General features: G+C 44.2%; 1 protein-coding gene across 1 annotated transcript; it reads right to left on the reverse strand.

The window, feature by feature from the left end:
- Positions 1–662: 662 nt before the first annotated feature.
- stk16 (serine/threonine kinase 16) lies at positions 663–13,261 on the reverse strand. Its single transcript, XM_088930731.1, has 8 exons — positions 13,173–13,261; positions 10,766–10,875; positions 9,520–9,739; positions 9,164–9,297; positions 7,390–7,510; positions 4,360–4,455; positions 4,135–4,256; positions 663–1,279 (listed from the first exon to the last, which is right to left on the reverse strand). Exons 2-8 carry the CDS (start codon positions 10,849–10,851, stop codon positions 1,141–1,143), a joined length of 918 nt encoding a protein of 305 aa, XP_088786857.1. The 5' UTR covers positions 10,852–10,875; positions 13,173–13,261; the 3' UTR covers positions 663–1,140.
- Between the last annotated feature and the right edge of the window lie 474 nt (positions 13,262–13,735).

A 13,735-nucleotide genomic window follows, 5' to 3' on the forward strand; every position in this document is an offset into this window, starting at 1 on the left:
TAACCTCCTTGTTTAGCAAGTTAAACAGATTCCTTGAAGTGAACCCAATGTGGAGATATGTACAGTCTGCCGACCAATGTTACATTCGGCACCTTAACACACCAGGGTGAACTTAAGCAGTCGCACTTTTTAAACAAACCACTGAGACAAAAAGTCAAATTTTCCTCTTCACAGCCGCCGCTCCCATGAAGGGTGAACCGTGCACTAAGAGTGAAGAAAGCACAGAAGCGCAAATAATTGGAATTCTTCACACACTTCCTGCATACCAGGCAAAAGAAACCTTCCCTGGAATTTTCCCAACAGCCTCTGCTGCTCAGAAACAGACACACATCCAGAGACGTCGGTGTGGCCAAGTCACAATCCTTTGTCTTTTAGTTAATAAAACGAGGAGACAGTCAGACTTGCAGTACTAAGAAGGAATCTTTTTCTCTCCAACCTTAGCTTGCTCAAGGTGCTGATCTATGGCAAAGGACTACATTCGTCACACTACACAGCTTGCTCAATGTTGTGTACTAAAATAAAATGTTATCCAATTTGGGAAATCTTATACAGTACATGAAGCTGTTATGAGGACCATGATCAGCTCACGGAGCACCATTCTGATACATTTCTGCCGTAATTTTGTTGACTTGTACCTGAATACTCAGAGGCAGAGTAATCGCTAAAAAAAAATAATGATCCTTTAATTTTAGTATGCAGTTTGACAGTATGCATAAAAGAAGTATTTAACACACCAACGACTACCTGCCATCTAAGTGGCACAAAGAGGGTAGTAGTTAAAAACTGATATTTTACACGAAGGTAGGCCTTTGTGAAATAGGCGATCATGATTTGGGGCAAATGTTAAGACACACATTCATTTTTCTTCTTTCAACAAGCACAGCAGCAGGGATCTGGGCTCCCATCTGTGCTTCTGGAACTTTTAACAGGAGAATTTCTCTCTGGAAAAGGGTGACGTAGCAGAGACATCGCAGAACAACAGAAGGTCTCGCCACCATCACGCTTACATCCCCAAACCGAGCCAGTTTTTGGATGCAGGTCTTCCATGCTTTAGAATCGGACAGCTTTCACACTTGTCAGGGTCCGTAGGCGTTACTGGAAGTACTGGAGAAATAAAACACCCCCCTTCAGGCTCTGTCCTCAGATTGAGTTCGGGTCTCCTGGAGTCTCAGGGGGTTGAACGTGCCTGATCTGATTCAGAACCCAGTTGATATCGGGTCTCTCCTGAGGATTGGGCACCATTATAGAACTGAGCAGGGACTGAAGACCTTCAGAGTACCTGTAGGTAAGAAACATTCGAGAGATTGTACAGAAGAGAAGAAGGATGCATGAATGATACACCCGCATGTTTGAAGGATGTGGTTTTAACATACCCAGCAGCACAAATGAAGTTCCATGTGGAAAGTTCTTTTCAGCAAGTAATGTCTGTAGGAAATATAACTCCTACAAAACATCACTGTGGGAACTGAAAACTCAACACAAACCTTGTGCATATTAATCTATGACAATGACCATCTTTCCTCGTGCTGAATTATGATTCCAAGATGAATATCAGTCATAAAGGATGACTGAAACTAGTAAAATGGCTGCTGACCTTAAGGATAAAGGTTATTCAGGAAGGTCATACATAATCTAATATATATCCTTAGCATGGCTGATTAATTCCATCAAACCTTTTTGAATAGTGAAACTAGAAACCCAAATGGACATGATTCTGGTAAATTACTACAGATTCTACAAATCAATTCTGTATTGATTCTTTTTGATGGTTTGTATGACATTGCGTAAATAGAAGAGGTGCCTTTAAGAGACAATGGCCTTCTGGGAAATGGTGTGCTATAATAAGGTGCTGGGAATAGTCACTTCTGAGCAAGCCTACTGCAAAGCCATAATTTACATCGTTAGGCACCAAAACTAGAAAAAATGGTCTAAAACACAGCTCTTCTTGCAACTGAAAAAAAAATTATAAGGAAATGACTTAAGTTCTAAGAGGTAAACTATTACAGTGATAGTATCCAGTTACAATTACAGTATGCTTTTTTCACTGAATTAAAATACCACTGATCATAAATACTAACATGATCAAGGCTGCTACACAGGATGTCCAGTCACACCTTAGTGTATATAGCCAGCAGCCATATCACCCTGCAGTTCACAACTGGCAGCCCACTGAAGCTCAGCAAGTGTGAATCTGGTCAGTACCTGGATGGGAGACCTCCTGGGAATGCTAAGGTTGCTGGTGGAAGAGGTGTTAGTGGGGCCAGTAGGAGGTGCTCACCCTGAGGTCTGTGTGGGTCCTAATGCCCCAGTAAAGTGACTGCAGAAAAGGTGCCGTCGAAAAACTGAGGTCCTGACTCTCTGTGGTCATTAAAAATCCCAGGGTGTTTGTTGAAAAGAGCAGATGTGTTACATGTGTGGCCAAGTTTCCCCCCGACCTCTACCAATCATGGCCTCCTAATAATCCCCATCTATGAACTGACTTCATCTGTTCTCCTCCCCACTGATAGCTGCTGTGTGGCAGGTGTACTGGTGCACTTTGGTGGTGGTGGAGAGGAGACCCCATTACCTGTAAACCACTTTAAGTGCACTGCGCAGAAAGTCACTATATACGCGTAAGGTTATTATTATTGTATACTCAAACCTGTATTTAATCTTTTACAGAACTCTCCTAAACTTTCTCTTCCTCACACATTTAGTGCTCACTGTCCCACGTAACTGTGAGGGTCTTGCTAGACAAGCTCTGATTCTTCAGTCAATGCCTGATATAGGGATCAGGCATCCCCGGACAGGGCTGGTACTAGTGGGTGTGTGACGCCTACAATTACTCCAGGGCCCAGCTCTTGAAGGGGCCCTAAACGTACGAGCAAATTGGAGGGCTGGGGATCCACGGGGGCCGTGAAGGTGGAGGGCCAGGCTGATAGCCGGATGGTTGTTTTATTTAACAAAAACTCTGCGTGCCTAGGCTCCATCACGCTGCTCGCATGTTTCCTATTAGCCTCTTAAAATGCACTTTAGGATTTTATGACATGAAGGGTATGAAGATATGACTGGACATCCTGTGCAGCGGCCTCGATCTCTTTCTGTGCTGGGACCCCAGTAAAAGGAAGACAGTTAATGAGCACACATGGCCAAAGAGAATCGATCGGATGAGGGTTTTTCAAGCGTAACATCGGACCGGTTCCCTGGCCTGTTTGATTATTTTCCTGATTGGGTTTGGGTTTTTACGTACAGACTCCCTGCTACGCTGCTATCTAAGCAGGATCTGCCACAGATAGTCACTGGGAGGTCAGAGGCTCTGTATTGGATAAAGCTGTTAGAAAATGGATGGATGGATTGACTACCAACACTCCTACAGACCATCTTCCTCCAGTTGCTACAGGAATTCTTCCTTAGGTCTCTCTGTGTAAGATACTAGCAGTGGGTGCATTCTGGAGTCTGGTGGTCTTTGCGTTTCAGAAAATAGTGTTTACAACCAACAATTTGTCCTCTTCGGGCCAACTCAAATAATGTACTTGTTTCAAGTGTAATGACTAATAAAGCTCAATTCCAGTTGGATCTACTATGTTATTTTTTAAGTTCGCAATAGTTACTGTAGAAAATGAACAAAGGCTTATAAGAGAACTTTTGAAGGGGCCCCGCTGAAAGGCCCTGAACGTACGAGCTAATTGGAGGGCTGGGAGACCACAGGGGCCGTGAAGGTGCCAGGCTGATAACCGGATGGTTGTTTTGTTTAACAAAAACTTTGCGTGCCTAGGCTCCATCACACTGCTCGCGTGTTCCCTATCAGCCTCTTAAAATGCACTTTATCCAGCCTTACCACCTGCCTAGGGGCAAGGAATGAAAAAAAAAAAGAAACGATCCCTTTTAGATAGTTTCCTCCCACAGGCCAAAAACATACTGGCATACCGGTAGGTTAATTCTTCGCCTGGGAAATTAGGTGGCCATTAGGTGTCAGCATGTTTGCTTGCCAAGATAGGCTCCAGCTCCTCTGCGACCCCAAACTATCGGAAACGGTTCGGAAACCAATGGATAACTTTCATATTTTATAGTCGACACTTTTTAAGTATCGAACAGCTGCAATACCAGGGCACCCAGGATGGAGAGGGCATTTGCTGATTGTTCCACAGTACCCACCTGCAAGGCTGGGGCACAGTGACGGGGTTCTGCACTGCCAGAGCCACGCTGTCGCCCTTCTGGAAGATCATGTCGAAGGGGCCTTCCAGCATCATCATGCCGTACAGCACGCAGCCCAGGGACTGTGGGGGGGTGGGGGGGAGAAAAGACGAAGACGGGATGAGGCCCCAAGGCGTAACCGAAAAGCACGGGCTGTGAGGCGGGCTGACAAACCGGCGGACCTACCCAGATGTCCGTGCGCTCGTCTATGATGCAGTGGCTCTCCACGTTGAAGAGCTCGGGAGCCCTGTAGGAGATGGTGCACCTCTGGGCCGCCCAGTCCTGCAACACGAAGACGCAAGGCCACAGCCAGGGTCGGTCACAGCGTGACAGCCGAACGCAGCAGTCCAATACAATAGTAGTACCAATAGCAGTCGCCAGCAGCCATAGCACTCTGCAACTCACCACTGGCAAACCACTGAAGCTCAGCAGGTGTGAGCCTGGTCAGTACCTGGATGGGAGACTCCTGGGAAAAACTAAGGTTGCTGCTGGAAGAGGTGTTAGTGTGGCCAGCAGGGGGCGCTCACCCTGCGGTCCATGTGGGTCCTAATGCCCCAGAATAGTGACAGGGACGCTATACTGTAAACAGGCGCCGTCCTTCGGATGAGACGTAAAACTGTGGTCATTAAAAATCCAAGGGTGTTTCTCGAAAAGAGTAGGGGTGTAACCCCGGTGTCCTGGCCAAATTTCCCATTGGCCCTTATCATGGCCTCCTAATAATCCCCATCTATGAATTGGCTTCATCACTCTGCTCTCCTCCCCACTGATAGCTGGTGTGTGGCGAGCGTTCTGGCGCACTATGGCTGCTGTCGCATCATCCAGGTGGGGCTGCATATTGGTGTTGGTGGTGGAAGAGAGTCCCCATTACCTGTAAAGCGCTTTGAGTGGAGTGTCCAGAAAAGCGCTATATAGGTGTAAGCAATTATTATTAAAATTGTTATTATTAATACGAGCACAAGGACGTGGATGGGACGCAGTGATTGCACCTTTATCTGCAATCACTAGACTAGGGCCAGCCTATGCAACCAAATACTCTTGTACACATTTGTATTCTTTCTATTTAGGTGATTGACTATTGTAATCATTTAGAAAGCAGAGTAAAAAGATATTTAGCCTGTCATATGTCATTCATCAAGCTCTGAGGAGAGAAAATGAGACTTGAGATAAGACATTAAATCAAGGTCCTAGCTATGTCCTCATTAAAGGTCCCACAGCACTGTTTGTAAAGGTAGGAGTGTTAATTCTGGTGTCCAGGCTAAATTCTACCGTGCCTCTGCACATTCCAGCTGACCTGTTAATTCAATTGGTGAAACCATTTCACACTACTGATCTGCTGGGGAATAACGTCTGCCAGGTGCCAACTGGTTGGGTGATGAAGAGAGCCTCATCCTTTGTGTAAAATGCTTTGAGGTTTTTGTAAAGAAATGTGCTTTTCAAAATACAAAGGGATTATTATAGCAAATATGGAACAAAGGGAACGGACATATTTACAAAGAAGAATACTGCTTGTACCAAAACACACATGGCAATGATTCCTTTGGGTGACAGCCTTAGCTACAACACACAGGCACTGCTCCCAGAGCTTTTCAAAACAGTTATTCTGCTCAAAACCACAACTGAATGACAATTCTTCTCGCCAGAACTGAAAACTTTTAAAAGGTGCAAGCTGAAAAAAAGGCAGATGTGAGCAAGCGCACAGATTTCACTTCTGATTCTCATCTAGCCTGGAATAATTTTGTGCCTGGACCTCTAAAGACAGATACAGGGAGACAAGTACATGGTTTTGTTGTAGTAAGTCAAATCATGCATTGTGTAGTTAACTGTTTTTGGTGATAACTGCACACTGCCACAGGGGAAACCTATTCCTCTTAGTTATTTGTCATTTCCATTTCTGGAGCTCCCTTTCTGTTTTTGGAATTTTGTTCATTAAATAAGGAATCTCACTTCGAGATGACATTGAGAATGTACTGTAGCAGCACCTACTTCAGTTTCAAAGAAAACAACTATCCGGGTTTGAACTCCTGCAAAAGACAGAGCTACCATGATGAAATGGGGCTGCATGCTACACTGTGTGTGGTGAGCGTTCTGGCGCACTATGGCTGCTGTCGCATCATCCAGGTGGGGGCTGCACATTGGTGGTGGTGGAGGGGAGTCCCCATGACCTGTAAAGCGCTTTGAGTGGAGTGTCCAGAAAAGCGCTATATAAGTGTAAGCAATTATTATTATTATTATTATTATAATTATAACAGTGAGGCGAACAGCAACAAGGAACTCAGGGGTTTCTCCTCTTGCTCATTTTATTGCCTGTCGTTTTCTTCTTGATCAATCACCTTTACAGTTACTCCACAAAACGACTGCACTTCTTCCATTTTACCTTATCATAAATTCCAAAGTGTTTTTTTAAACCTAAAAAAACACTATTTTGTCTTCCACCGGGAACATTTTGCCATCGTAAAAAAAAAGTGCATTTTTCAGTCTCGATTTTAGTTACAAAATGCTACACCCCACTCAGAGTAAGGTCACAATCGTACAGGAAGAACTAATTTAATACTGTAATGTTTTAATATACTTAATTACTAATTTAATAAATGCATTTGCTAAACCATTGTAACATCAGAAATGTGTTTTATATTATTATAATTACAGTATTTTTCATTTTGTTAACTGTTACTTGATTTAGAGAATTAAACATTAATAATGTATTTGCACTTAGGGGAACACAGTAGCATTGTATAAGAAGTAATTATCACAGGAAGGAAGAATGGACAGATCGTCTACGAAATAGGAGTTCTAGGTTCTAGTGTTACTCACGCTGTAAAATGTATGGAATAATTAGTGGGATATGTTCACCTACATGTGCAGCCCTGTCACTCACTAAACTGCTTTAGGGTCTGTTAAAGAATTGGTGTAAAAACATCAGTAGTGATCTATTCCTAACAAGTCTATGAAGAGAAGGATGGACCAGCTTTAAAGAACAGGACAAAACAACAGAGTCTGAAAAAAATCAACCTGTTATGTACTGCATGAGACTAAATTGTATAAGATTTAGACGACTTAGCAGTTTGTCTGTTCTATGGGACCCACCCAGAGCTGCCTAGCTGTGTGTATTGAGCTCAACAAAAGCTGAATCTGTACCAGGCTGTCTCCTACTCCTCTGCTGAAGATTTCCCCCACAGTATGCCGCAGGAGGAGTCTTGAACATCCTCGGCCTCCTACCTGCACTGTCATGGCCTCTCGAGAACCCTTGACCTCAATCCGTGCTCGGTTCATGGAGCCCAGGTCCATCAGGACTGGCCTGTCATCGTCCTCCAGGAGCACGTTCGTGGGTTTCAGATCTCTGTGGGCAGACAGTGAAGCACGAGCGCGACATTGTAGTACAGACGAATGGTGGACTACAGGATAAAGACGAAACAAAAAATGGAGACCGCGAGGTCAAGACCACAGAACGAATGTGATTCAGACTGTTCTTTCTGACCGTTACCTCTTCACTAATGAGGATTTTGGGGGGAGACATTTATATTCAACCGATCAAGGTTCCTGTCATGTTGATTCTATTTGATAGCATTTTTTGGGAACAAAAACAGGAATCCCTTCATCACAAGCAATCACTAGATGAGTTTTTGTACAATTTCTTACCCGATTTTTCATTTAACAAGCTGATTCTCACCCTTACGAGTGGGGCTCCTGTAAAGCACTGCTGAGATTCTTCTTTTCTCACATCTTCTCCGATCAGGAATTTACTTTTTACTTGTCTTACATTTGAACTTTTTGTATAACAAAGCCTTGTGTCTATAGTACAGCCTTGTAACAATGTAACTACTGTAGTGTGCTGTAAATGAGCAATTTACTGGAAGTATGTTATTGTTTTCCTTCCTAGAGCTTAAGCATCAGCTAACGACTTTAAGCATGTTACTCGATAATTAACCAGGATTATTGTTATTGTTTTTATATAATATTTTGAGATCTAGAACCAATCAGAAATTATAACACGGGAAGAAATGGGACATTTTTGTTATAGGAATTTTCACCTTATGAGGAGTTTTCAAGGAACAAGTTAAGGTTGTATGGGAATTACAGTAATGGGATTCCTTCCATAGCAACTAAACAAAGATAAAGGGGGTTGTTTTAACCTTGCCCATATTCTCATCTAGATGTTCAGGATTCACATTTCCGGAAGGAGTGAACAGTGGTGTCTGAACATATAATATGTCCCCCTTAAGACAGTGGTTCTGAACCTTGACTGTAGCCTGCACCCCTTTAGTTTTCAAACTATGTTCTCACACTCCTTATAATAAACACTGAAATAAACCCAAGATATGCCATTATTATAGAATGAAGGAGACAGAATTATATATTTACACTTTGCTGTAAAATTAAGAATACATGAAACAGTGCACACCTTTTTATGTTTACCTTAAAATACCAAAACACAATAAAGCAGTTGTGCTTATGTGCCTGTTCTTCGTTTGTGTATGCGATGATTGTACCTTGTAAAAAAAAAACTGGCACGTCTTGCACACCCAAAAAAGGGCATCTCACACCCCAGGTTAAGAACCACTGCCTCACAAATACACAATCAGATGTGCTGGCATCATGTGGAGGTTTGAAGAAAGGCCGAGCCCTGAGTGACAGCCTTGCTCGGAGCTACTCCCCCAAATGGGGTGAATTCAAGTGTTCAGGCAAGCCGAGAAAGTGTATTCTGAATGATCTATAACAACCACTTTAAAGACAAAAGAAAAGGCAATCAGTGATCTCCTACCTATGTGTAAAATATGGGATTCTGTCTCTTATCTTTTTCTCAGAAGTTGGATTTATTTTGAAGGGATGTGGTGACATTTTCCTCAAAATGAGTATTTCAGGGATCTTTAGCCAGCCCAGTCTCAGAACACACTCAGTGTAGCGTTCAGGCAAGCTGAGAAATTGAAGTTTGAATGACCTATAACAGCCACCGGAAAAAAGACAAAAGAAAAGGCAGTCAGTGCCCTCCTACCTGTGTGCATAGCCCTTGTCATGAATGGCCTTCAGTCCGGCACAGATTCCCCGAAAGATGTGAAGGATTCGGCTTTCTGGCATGAAGCTGTTCTTGTCCCTCAGTTTCTCCAGCTCCGACCACAGAGAGCCCTTCTGCAAGAGGGAGAAGCACTTTGAAACACGCTGTCAGGGGGGAAGACCCAGGGCGACCCAGGACCGGCTGGAACAGTAAGGGAACTGAATCTCTTCAGCCTGGCAGAGAGACGACCGTCTTGGATCAAGGTACTTAAAAATAAAAAACCTGAACTTTCCACTCCCCTGTAAAAAAAAAAACATCAAAACCCCAGCCCTTCCGTTTCGCCCTCCCAAACTCACACTAACGTATGGCAGGAGCAGCCAGGCCTCCGTCTTGCCCCCGCGGTCGATGAAGGTGTGCGCCGTGAGGGACAGGACGTTGGGGTGGTTGAAGAGGCGATGCATCTCCACCTCTGTCTGGGCCTCCTTTTTGCCCTCCCGGTCGTGGCAGAGAATCTTCTTCAGGGCATAGAGCCGCCCGTCTTGGGCTCCCTCCACCAGGTCCACATAGCTGAATCCCCTAGAAACCAGAGGCTCTCCTGAGCTGAACAGCAGATTCACCCATCACCTCTCCCCCCGCTGCCCAGCACGCCGACCCTCCTCGGCTCCTCCTGCTCTTCCACCTAACAGCTACCCTCCCGCTCCCTGCTGACCTATCCCATCAGGCCACACTCTCCCGTTTTTCTTCCCCTCGGGACAAATCTCACACGTCAATTCCACGTCAAAGACCGAGCTAAACAAATCCGAATTCCGAGCGGGGAGGGGCGGGTGTCGGTGTTTGTCGGCGGCAAAGGACCAACGAAAGGTTAATTCCACGCTGGAAAACATGGAGGAGAAACCACGTTTGGGTTTGCTGAGCCTTCCTGGAGAGTGAGGGAGAGAGGAGGAGATATAGCAGGGGAAAGGAAGGGAGGAGAAAGCGCTATTTTTCAGCAGGGAATTAACCATTCCTTGTTCCTAAATTAAATTCCTGCCTCCCACCAACGTTCCTACTCATTTTTAATGGGCTGTGTGCGCAAAGAGTTCACGTTGTGCAAGTTTTTTCCCCAGTGACAAAAACTTGCGCGCACTACATCGAGCGTATGTAAAATTGCAAACCTGAAATTATTTTTTGTTAATATAGTCATCCTCATAGAAGCATAGAGATCCAAAAGACCGGCACAGCAATTCAACGAGCCCAGTCATACGGACTGCATGAGCAGGGAGGTTCGAGACTACGAGAGCATAGATATCGATTATCGAGTAGCAATAATAATGTACACAGCCAAGCTGGGCCTCTTGCAGTCTCATGTGGTCAATTAAGCATTTTTCAATTGATGACCGTGTTTGTTTTATCATCGGATTTTGGGGGGAATTTTTAATTTTTTGTGCGCAGTTCAATTTCCTACGCGCGCTGATTTTATAACCTGTGTGCGCGAGATGAGCTGAGATGGAACCGTCTCCAACCATCACCCAATCACCCTCACCCTCCATTTTGTTCCTCTTTTCTGTTTGATCCACTATCACGCCCCCAAAAGAAGACCCCAGCCCAGCCGGTGCTCCCTACCCTTCGTCTAGTTTCTGGATGAAGTAATAGCGCTTGTTCTCAATGGTGACAGTTCCTCTGGAGCAGATACACATGGCATGGCCCATTGTCCCTGTAACATCCTTTGATCACTGAGGAAAGAAAGAGCACATGGGTTCTAGAACGTTCTTGCAAAAGCAGAAAAAACGACTTCAGGAGTGTTAATTTACTAGAGCGAGTGCTACATTCACGGACCAGAGGAGCTAGCCAGGATGTCGAATCTGATCAGCACAGTTCAGATATTAGCCCTGGGCAACCTCTTGACTTCGGAGGCAGAGGACTCTCTTTTGGAATCTAAAATTATATTTTAGAATGACAATTTCCTCTTGGGGATGGCACAGGGGCTCAACGGTTAGCACTGCTACCTCATATCGCTGGGGCCCTGGGTTGAATTCTGAAACGGGGGTGCTATCTGTGTGGAGTTCGTATGTTCTCCCCATGTTCGCTTGGACTTCCACTGGGCGCTCCGGTTTCCACCCACAGTCCAGAGACATACTGGAGGGTTAATTAACACTGGAGGTAAAACAGGCCCTGGGGTGAGTGTGTGCACGTCTTCTTTTGCGTCTGTTTGCCTGCCTTGCACTGGACTGGCATCCAACCCGGGGTGTGTCCTGCCTTGCACCAGTTGCATGCTGGGATAGCATAAACTGCAGCCAATCTCTTTTAAAGGCATTTAAATCAGGACAAGAAAAGACCTCCTGCTCGATTTATGCTTTCTGAACTAGAGACAACTAACAAAAAACGTAACACCTACAATTGTTTAAAATACGGGATGCTAGAGGGGTTCATTTTGAAGAGATATGGCGTTTTTCCTCCTAGTTTTCCCTCCAGCCGAGCTTAATGACTTAACGGAACTAACGCTCGATTGCTAATCTGTCAAAGTTTTTTTTTGTTCTACTTTTTTTTTTATTTTATGGCAATGAAATGCAGTAGTTAAAGGGCAACCACCTACACACTAAAGAGCTAAAAACACAATCAAATGGTTCGAATCAATCGTGTTATTAAGTCAATTAAAGAATCCATTTGGTAACCAAGAGCTTGGTTTACTGTCAGGAGGCTACCCTGGATCACTGCTTCACAACTGCTCTGACTGCTGGTGCAGGCTGTAGAGTCCAGGGGTGTTCCATCTCACACACCTGCCGATCTCCATTCCAGCTGAGCTTAATGACCTCCTTGAAGCCTTTATTGAATGAATAAGCTGCTGGATTGTAACAACTGCACAAGTGTTTGTCTCCCCCCCAGACTCAAGAGTTTGTTTGGGATTTGATCTTAATGAGGAAAATGCAGTACTTAAATGTCCATCTTCAATAGGTCTTAAAAGCTGAAAACAGTCAAACAGTTCAAATCCACCCTGTTATTAAGTCAATTACACATTAAATGGTGTAACTTTCATCTTGGCTGGAGCAAAAACACCCAGTTGTGTGAATCTCCATGACCAGGACTAGCCGATACAGACTACCCCACCTAAACACTAATACTACATGCTGTTTATGCATTGGAATAACATGCAGTTACTGTACATATGATGCCAGTCCAAACTGTGAACCAGTACTCTTCTACTGACGAGCTGACCTAACAACCAATAGCCAGGCTCTCTGAACACCTGAATAAACCGATACCTAACTGAATAAACAAAGACTCGTGTTTGTGATGAATAAACATGATCCACGATCCACAGAATACTGGATCACAGTGACATCTTCGCGTATATTTGAAAGTTTGTAAATTATTTCTTCAAATAATTTCAGTAATCGTACTGAATCAATATACATGGAATACGATAACTAAAAATAACCAAATTTGTTATTTGAGGGCGTGAAGAGCTGTGCTGACTGATACGCGACTGTCTCCTGCTGGTTTTTACTACAAATGAATAAAGTAGCCCCAAAATAACAATGCTATAAATATGAATTTTTCCTTACAACACGGTTTCAATGTCACAAGAAACTTCAATATGTAGCGAACACATGCGCGGTTGCGCTTAAAGGAGACTACCCTTTTATGCATTAACTGTAATGTAACCCATCGGTTGCGCTCCTTCGTGAATAATTCATAACCCTTATTTAAAAACAAATGACATACCACTCATTTGAACGTGCGTGTTACGACACGGGCGTAAATTCCGCACATTCATTTGAAATAAAAACTTACACAGTGCGCATATAAAACATCCCACTTTGGGCTGAACGCAAAGACCTATAGGGTTTAATGCTAACGTGGCACGTACATCGCAGTTTTAAATCATAGCGACAGCATCTAACATTGTAGTAGCAGCAGCGTCTACCGGGAAGAGGAACTGTTACTTAAATCTATAACTAGTCGGATATAATCTCGTGGAGTGAATGATTTAGACCGCCGCCGGAAGAAAACACATCGGATCTAACGTTACCGTGGGACAGAATGTTATATCTCCGTCCTTTTAAACGTCTCCCTCCCGTCTCTCTCTCGCTTTATCTTCACCTCCAGATGATTTCCGGGTACAGAAATGCCTCCTGCGGCCAGCGCGTCATCGACTGGAGAGACCCCGCCTCTGTTTTAAACACACAGTAACTCTCATTCACACATTTCAATTTCTTCTTCGTGTTAATAATAATAATAATGATAATTGCTTACACTTATATAGCGCTTTTCTGGACACTCCACTCAAAGCGCTTTACAGGTAATGGGGACTCCCCTCCACCACCACCAATGTGCAGCATCCACCTGGATGATGCGACGGCAGCCATAGTGCGCCAGAACGCTCACCACACATCAGCTATCAGTGTGGAGGACAGCAGAGTAATGAAGCTAATTCATAGATGGGGATTATTAGGAGGCCATGATTGGTAAGGGCCAATGGGAAATTTGGCCAGGACGCCGGGGTTACACCCCTACTCTTCTCGAGAAACACCCTGGGAATTTTAATAACCACAGAGAGTCAGGACCTCGGTTTTACATCTCATCCGAAAGACA

This window comes from Atractosteus spatula, chromosome 13, assembly GCF_055471065.1.
Source record: "Atractosteus spatula isolate fAtrSpa1 chromosome 13, fAtrSpa1.hap1, whole genome shotgun sequence".
In the NCBI taxonomy this organism is placed as follows: Eukaryota; Metazoa; Chordata; class Actinopteri; order Semionotiformes; family Lepisosteidae; genus Atractosteus; species Atractosteus spatula.